Below are 8,935 nucleotides of genomic sequence, written 5' to 3'. Positions count from 1 at the left end.
CACACAGCAGGCTTCATGTGGAGGAGCAGGGAATCAAAACTCGTTTCTCCAGATTACACACCGCCACTCTTAACCACTACACCACGCTGTTTCTCTTATACTCTCTGCTTGCAACTTGAGAGTATTCCTGAGAGTATTTAGCTGTAGTACTTGATATGCCATGGTGGATCTGGCTAGAAGTACTTTTATCCAGTTGTGCTTGGCTACTATAATAACTTCTACACTTCTAAAAACCTCTCATGGTAACCTCTAAATTGGTTCACTGTAATGTGCTCTACATGAGTCTGTCTTTGAAAAGTGCTTAGAAATGATGGCTGATTCAAAAGGTGGCAGGTGATCTCTTGATGGGTACCAACTGTAATAATCATGTTATTCTCATCTTGAATCATCTGTATTGGGTTCCAGTTTGTTTCTGAGCCCAATTCAAAAAAATGCTTTTTGCATTTTTAAAGTCCTAACTAGGCTGTGGTCATTTAACAATGCTTTTAAAAGTTCTTCCTCCCATATGTTCCTTCATGTATATTAAGAACATCTGGAGTGGCCCTGTTTACAATGCCCTTGTTCATGGAGATAAAAGCTGCATGGAATAAGAGAAAACCAAAAAGCCTTGGTTTACACATTGCAATAACTGCCTGTTTGCAATGCATTAATCTCAGTTGCAGATTCCATAGATGTCTAGTATAATTTCAAGAGCCCCGTGGTGCAGAGCGGTAAGCTGCAGTACTGCAGTCAAAGCTCTGCTCATGACCTGAGTTCCATCCCAACGGTAGTTGGTTTCAGATAGCTGGCTCAAGGTTGACTCAGCCTTCCATCCTTCCGAGATCAGTAAAATGAGTACCCAGCTTGCTGGGGGTAAAGGGAAGGTGACTTAAGGCACTGGCAAACCATCCTGTAAACGAAGTCTGCCTAGTAAACGTCGGGATGTGATGTCACCCCATGGGTCGAGAATGACCCAGTGCTTGCACAGGGGACCTTTACCTAGTATAATTGACAATATGTACGTACTATTCTAAAAATGTGCATCACTGTGCACCACTGGGGGGGTTTTCGGGTGAGGCACAAACCCACATGTGTAAAGTTGTCAAACAGGAGAGGAGAATGATGGACGCTTCTTTGGGTCCTTGTTAGGGAGAAAGGCAGGATATTGTCATGTAGGGTTGTGCAAACAAATTGGTAAATTTCGGGTTCGGGTTTGTTGGGCCCGATTTTTCCCTGTAAACCCAGAACAAGCCGAATACCCATACTGGTAAATTGCACAGGCCCATTGCAAGCATTAATGGGAAACTGAGTTTTCCCACGGCTCTTTGGAGAGGAAGCGGCCATTATAGACTATGAAAAGTTAGTCTTTTAAAATACTCCCAGGGGCATTTTTTGAGATAGAGTCCTCAAATTTACAGGATAGCTTCAAGGGACTGTCCTTGCATAAACTTCAAAGTTTGGTAAAGTTTGGAACAGGGGGTCCAATGGGGTCAGGAAAGGTTGCCCCCCTCCTCCATAGAGAAGTATGGTGAGGTTTACAGTGCTTCTCTATGGAGGAGGGGGGTGACCTCTTCCAGACCCCATAAAATCAGACCCCCTGACCCAATCTTCACCAGACTTCAGAGTTCATGCAAGGACAGTCCCTTGAAGCTATCCTGAAAAATTGGGAACTATATCTCCAAAAATGCCTCCCCCAGAATTTATTTTAAAAAATATCCCATAGGAAAAAGCCTGGGGAAAGCAGAAGCCAAAAAAAAAAGCTGAATACCTATTCAGCTGATTCAGCGATCAGCTCTCCAACTTCAGCTTTATTCCCAGGTTTTGGTATTCAGTAAAACCAAAACCTGAATATTTCTGAAACGGCTAATTTCAGGTTTATTTTCGGTTCAGGTTTATCGATATGCACAACCCTATTGTCATGCTTCTTACATGCAGAACTAGACCCCGGAGATGCTTTTTCTTCTGTGCTTAAGGATATGGCTTCATATTCTGGCTGTTCATAGATCTGAAACTGATATGAAAGTGGTGGGGTAGGGAGCACGTGGTCTGATAAAAGTAAGCATTGCATCTTCCCAGTCTTCAGGTCACCTCCTCTAATGTTGATGACAAGCCAATGTCTCCAGTAACAGTATTTTGGATTTGCTCAGATAGGTGCATCTGGATCAGAACATACTGTTTTTTCCTGTCTGCCTTCTGGTATCTGACATATGGGCTGATCAATTGCTTGTTGATCTGCTTTTGGCACTGGTTGCACTTTGTGATATATGTACAGACAATATCTCCCAGTTCTGGATATAAAACTTCTAACCCTCCTCTGCCAAAGTAAGCATCCCTACCATCCAGCTTCTGAAAAATGCATTCCTCTGCATGGACACCCTCTTGCACACCAATTACACTCAAGCCAAACAAAAAGAATTGACCAGATGCTTCATTCTAACCTTGGGACCGGTGACTCAAAGCCAGGCAGCAATAGAGGTTGTCAAACTCCGAAAGGCAGGATATAAATAAATAAAAGTAAAAATAATGCCACTCCTTATTGGATGTGTCTATTCATGCAACCAGTATTACAAGCCATTGCTCCAAAATCACACTCATCATGTGCCAGCCTGATTATTGAAAGAGTACTGAGGAGATAATGAGACCTGTTGCCTCCTCCAAGTCAAAAATGACCACATCAATTGCTAGTCTAGATGCCTCCTTGAAATGATTGTTTTTCCACATTGAGAGAGGTGTTTTATTTGGTTCTTTCAATGTGACAGAAACCCACAATCCCATATATATATATATATATATATATATATATATATATATATATATATATATATATATATATGCTTTGTAATTTCATATTTGCTGTGTATGAATGAGTTTGTGTGTATGTATGTGTGTGTGGAAAACACTGAGGGAGACTGGTGAAGTGGAAGGAACAAATAATGACAGTAATTTCGGGAATGGATATGAACGATGGACAAAGGCATCAGCAGCACACAATAATTGCTGTTTGCCCTCTAAAGCGAGTGGAGACTATTGAGCGACTGTAAACAGAGAGCTTCTGTTACCTAATTAAGCAAGCGACAAATGCACGTAATAAAATCTTAATTAGTAACTATGATATAATTTCCTTTTGATGAATAATCTAACAACTTAATCAGCCTTCTGCATGTCACTTTAAACTCCCTTTATCCTCTTTCGCATCGTTGCATTACACTTCAGGGACTTAGCCATGAGAAGCTCTCTCCGAACGTTCACTTTTTGGGTATCTCTCTTGTTGGGTTGGGGATTCATTGGGAAATCACTGGAAACACAAAGCCTGGAAAGAATTAGGCCAAATTTAATTAGCTTAAATATTGCTAGAATATTTTAAATGAAGGGTTACTTTAATTAGCATTCATAGTTGCACATTCAATTACTTTCCTTTTAGGGGAATCTCCCCCCCCCTCTCCAATTTAGTTAGCCTGTTCACTGTACAGACACCCCCTCTGTTTTCAGTGCTTTGGGAATCCTGAAAATGTTCACCCACTTAATGGTTGGCCTGATTTAAAGGGTTCCAGAATTACCTGGAGCCCTAGGTTGCCAGTGCCAGGTGGGAGGAGAGCACAGCGGGCAGCTTGGAGGAGGCGGAGCGACTCCCAATGCTGCTGCGGCATTGGGCAGTCATCCCTGCCCAGTCCGGGCTATTTTGACATGGCTGCATAGCAGCCAATCAAAAGTGACCCCTTCTCAAAAGGGGCCAATGGGAGGGGGCGGCTCTGGGTAGGGAGAGGCTGGCAAGTGAACTTTTCACTCTGGTCCGTTCTTTCAGTTTAAAGGAGGGAGCTGGCAACCGGGAGCGTCAGTCTGTCTTTGGCTTGAGTCCCACCCTCCCTCCCTATTTTGGTTGTTGTTTAAAAACTGTTTTATAATTGTGTTTGTACTATAATACATAATACAATATTGATGGCACCCCCTGGAGAGATGAAAAGGAGCAACATATGCCCCCGACCGTTAAACTCTTCTTACCAGATCAACAGCCTCAAAGTAAATTATTTTTTACAAGAAAAAAAGGTGGCCTTACTGGTAGGAGATTCGAGAATTAATTACCTCAGATGGGGACATAGAAAAGCAGTCATGCTCTCCCTGAGCCAATTATTACAGTGCGAGATCCAAGAGGTGGATCTAGAAAACCTGTTCTGGCTGCCTTCTGTGAACTACCATAAAAGGCTAATGAATAAGAAGGATCTATTAAAGAGATACACCATCTATCCCACTCGGGTATTTGAAGATCTGCAGTGTTGCCCTCTCTGGCATTACAAGCCACATTCTAGAAAATCAAACCCCCTGAATAGTGGCGGTACTCCTCAGGGAGAGGAAAATAAACGTGTACCAGGAAAGGTTGGGGGGAAAGATGGGGATAATCACAAATCAACCCCGCATCTCTCAAAGCATGAAAGAGAGATAGGAATGGCTTCAGACCCCAAGTCAGGATATTTTAACGATTTACTTCATCAGCCACTTCGCACCAAGAAAAGGCTTCTTTGAAGGACCTTGAGACAACCCCACCCCTTATTGTGATGGACTCATTCTCCTCCATGTCTCCCCTAGAATCTTCTTGCCAGGAGTATATATCGCCTTTATCATCTACATCTCCCCCATCAAGATTGTTAAGGACATCTGAAAATGACACAGGCATTGAGATCCAGGATCAAGGCTTAGATGGGCCCTTGAAGCCAAAGACGCCCAATAAGTTAGTACACAATGCGCCCAACCCTGTAAACCTAACTTTGGAAACAGATCAACTTGAGCAAGAATTATGATTGTGATTCGAATATTTTATTTGAGATCTATAGTAACAAAGATCTCTTTGAACCACCTGCCCAGAAATCCTGGGCACAGGAATTACAAGAGGAACTTCTCACCTAGCTCTCACACCCATGTTATATTACACCATATTCTGAGGAAGGAAATAGCTGGCAGCAGGAGATTATTAAAAGGGACATAAACTAGTCAAGCACAGTAACACCTGGAAAAGAATCAACGCTGGAGGAACTTACCACTGAAAAAGAAGTAAAGATGGAGAATAAAGAAGCCCCCCCCCCCCCGGAAGAGTTCATCACAACTCTATGACAGCATGACTGGAAGAGCCTATAGAACAGCCACCAGGAGGAGTGCTAATTCTCTCCTGGAACATCGCAGGCCGGTCATCCAAGGAAACAGATCCAACTTTTATGGAATTCATATCTCGGTTTGACATCGTCATCCCTCAAGAGACCTGGTCCTTAATAATCACCGTAAATGGATGGTTTTAAAACTTTTGATCTCCCTTCCATGGAAATGCAATTTACAACCTAGCTGATACTGCAGTTCTAAGAAGAGCCCTTAAACCCACATGTTTGTTTTACGAAGAACACTGTAGGTACCATTTCAAAATGAAACCTGTGTTAGTATTAAAAACTTTAGTACATTATACACCAGCAAAATGTCCATCATTATGACAAGTGGGGTTGTATTAATGCATACTGTAATGCTGCTGTTATGCCAATAAAGGTTTATGTATGTATGTGTAAGGTCTGAGTTCACCTGTGGATTCCCAATCACCAAACGTCCAGACAGAGTATTCTAAGAAGCTGGTTTATTTAGGAAGCAGGAGGTGAGTAGCAGGAACTTATGGGTAAAGGTACGAGAACTCTAATGGGGGGGGGGAAAGGGCTGGTTGGAACTGAAGCGGGTTGTGCTGTTCAGATGACAGGCTCTTAGAATGTTTAACTTATTGAGAAGTGAAGGTATCTTATTCAGCCAGTCATTGATTAAGCAGGACTCAACAACTTTACTTACTTTTAAAAAGCAAGTTTTTTTTATTGATATACTTCTAATAAAATATGTGTAAATGCAGATTATGAAGTCTTTAACACTTCTATAAAAACTCTTTTAAAAATACAATGTATGTATTAAAATGTATGCAGTAAAGGCAAGCAAGTCTTCCATACTATTCAGTTTCAAAATCCAACTTCTAAAATATAACAGTCAAATTATTCTGATTCAGTTCAAAGTATCTAATTCACAAAGTATAGAGTAAAGTATTTAAGCCATACATACCAGTCAGCCTTTTCTGAGAGCCTTTTGAAAGGTTCTGATTCTCTAGCTGTACTGTGGCTGTATTTCTATTGTTTCAGACTCATTAAGAGTGAAGAGAAATCTTTTATCCCCACTTTCAGACAACATTTTCATCCATCAAAAGGAATACCTTTTATTCCCTCTGGCAGATATCATGGGCAGTGCAGTAATGCCATAGTTACAGCTGGTCAGCTCCCCATTACCATATATGGGCTTCCTTTCCTTTCAGTCTATTTTGCTTAAAGTATAAACACTCATTTCTGAGTTTCATGATCACATTATATACTTAATTTTATACCATTCTCTTCATTAGGACAATAAGCATTAAATGAGACTACTTAGAAATCTGTAGCACAATATTTAACTATATAACTCATAAAACACAATTATTACTTACATTGTCACTTTGTGACCATCTGGTCAGTAGCACATAGCCTTGAGCAAGGTTACAGAAAGCAAGGAAGCATATTACTCATATCCTTGATAGGACTGCAGGAATCTTTAATACCTTTAAGTTATAAAAAGCAAAGTTTAAGCTATTAATGCACTCTCAGTACATTAAGATATCTTCAGTAGACCTTGAGGAGGGCAAAACTGTTCTGCCTTTGAAATTCAGCTGACAGCTGAGTCAGAAAAGGTTATTTTAGTTATATCTTTCTGACAGATAATGAAAGGTGCTCTGCTCTTCTCCCTTCAAGGACAAGACCAGAGTAAGTTAGTTAGTTAGCTCTTGAAAGAGCTGACCTTGAGAGAATTCTGTCAGCCTGATCTAAGGACATTTGCATTACACAGGCTTTTCATTACACAAACCTCTGCAGTTTTGTGGTTCAGTTTGCGTGATGTGTTTAAGATCTAAAGGGAATTAATTCTGCACATGTACACAAAATACCATAATTATGTCAGAGACCGTGACAGAACATATACAGAAAACCAAAGGCACAGTTAGATCCCAGGCCAAGCCTGGTTCTCATGGTAGATTACAGTTATCACACAAACAGAGAGCGATTAGACGTAACAACCTTCTGAGCTACACAACCTTGGAAGCCAGCTGTGCTCACAGGGCTGGAGCTCACATTCTGCCCCCCCCAGGGCCCCTCCACTTCGGTCCGACAGTGCGGGCTTGTCCGGGTACGAGGCATGGAATTGACGCAATAGGCGAGGGGCGGAGACATGACGATGCTTAACCCATTCGTCGTGGGAGGGGCTGAAATGCTTCCAACGGACTAGGTACTCTAGCCCCCCCCCCCATGTATATGGGAATCAAGAATTTTGGACACCTCACAGTATTCCTTCCCCACCACCATTTCAGGAACCTCTGGGGGATCTGTTGGATGCCACTGAGGAGCCGGCACATACTGTTTTAGTAAACTAACATGAAATACTGGATGGACTCTTTTCAACTTTTTGGGAAGCTACAATTCCACTGTTAGTTCGTTAATGATCCAAGCAATAGGAAACGGTCCAATGTACTTCTCACTCAATTTTCTGGAGGGTCGCAGAGACCGCAGATTCTTGGTAGAAAGATACAACTAGATCACCCACCCTGAAGGTCCACCCAGGAGCCCGATGTTTGTCTGCCTGGACTTTGTACTGTCTTTTGGCCCTTTCTAAGTTTTTAGAACCAAGGCCATGTAGACTGTATGGTCTGAATCCAGTCTGATATCTCAGCGCCCTCCTCCTCCCCCCAACACATCCACCTGACCCACAGGTCCAAACTCCTTTCCATGGACAATGTGAAAGGGGCTGAAACCAGTAGACTGATGAACAGAATTATTATACGCATACTCTGCAAAAGGTAACAGGTCAACCCAATCATCTTGGTGGTAATTCACATAACCACGGAGGTAGCATTCTAGGACAGCATTAACTCTCTTAGTTTGTCCATCCGTTTGGGGGGTGGAACGCACTTGACAGCCCTTGTTCCACTCCAACCAATTTGAGGAACACTTTCCAAAATTTGGCTACGAATACCGATCCGCGGTCGGAGATTATCTTGTGCGGGAAGGAATGATATTTGAAAACATGTGTCACAAACAAATGAGTCAGTCTTTGAGCAGAGGGCATGCCAGAGCAAGGGATTAGATGTACCTGTTTGGAAAAAAAGATCAGTAACCACCCACAAAACTGTTTTCCCCCAACTTAATGGTAAATCAGTCATAAAGTCCATGGCAATGACTTCCCAGGGCCCCTGAGGCACCTCTAAAGGCTTTAGGAGACCGGTTGGCTTGCTTGTCGGACATTTTGCAGTGGCGCACACTGGACAGCTGTGGATGGAGTCCAGGTCTGAACACATACCCGCCCACCAGAACTGACGACGGAGCAAATGTAACATTTTAACGAAACCAAAATGTCCAGCGGTTTTCGCTCCATGAGCAAGTCCCAACACTTCCACCCGCAAAGCTTTAGGCACGTACAATTTAGCGTCTTTAACCCAAACTTCCCCCCGCTTTTCGAGCCCTGAAGGTAGAACCTTGGCATCTACTTCTGCCTGGCAGTGACGGATTAGAGCATCACAGAAGGAATTGGGCAGTCCCTCCGGGATGACGGGTTTGCTTTCTGCTGGGGATTGGGTTTGCTTTCTGCTGGGGATTGGGTTTGCTTTCTGCTGGGGATTGGGCGGCTGTTAGGATTTCTGAGTATTGTCGGAGAAACGGGAGAGGTAGCCCCCCCCCCCCCCCCGTGGGCAGAGAGGAGTCAATCAGTGGGTGGGTCTGCTGCGCTTGGGCGCGCTTTTGAACCGCCAAGGTGGGCAAGGTGCCCCTTTGCTCTGGAGTAAATAGGGATTCGGTGGGGCATTCTACCTTAACCGGGTATTGAGGGAGTCGGGTGTCAGGCATGGGTCTGAGAAAGGAATGTTGTGATTTCC

General features: G+C 43.0%; 1 protein-coding gene across 1 annotated transcript; it reads right to left on the bottom strand.

The window, feature by feature from the left end:
* Nucleotides 1–485: 485 nt before the first annotated feature.
* LOC130482171 (phosphatidylethanolamine-binding protein 4-like) lies at nt 486–7,241 on the bottom strand. The gene is given in 4 exon segments (XM_056854983.1): nt 486–577; nt 1,909–2,145; nt 2,148–2,412; nt 7,143–7,241. Coding segments are annotated over 4 exon segments (693 nt in total).
* Nucleotides 7,242–8,935: the final 1,694 nt, after the last annotated feature.

Source organism: Euleptes europaea, chromosome 8 (assembly GCF_029931775.1).
Source record: "Euleptes europaea isolate rEulEur1 chromosome 8, rEulEur1.hap1, whole genome shotgun sequence".
Classification (NCBI taxonomy): Eukaryota; Metazoa; Chordata; class Lepidosauria; order Squamata; family Sphaerodactylidae; genus Euleptes; species Euleptes europaea.
Note: the sequence above shows the minus strand (reverse complement) of the source record. Positions and strands in the feature narration are given on the sequence as shown.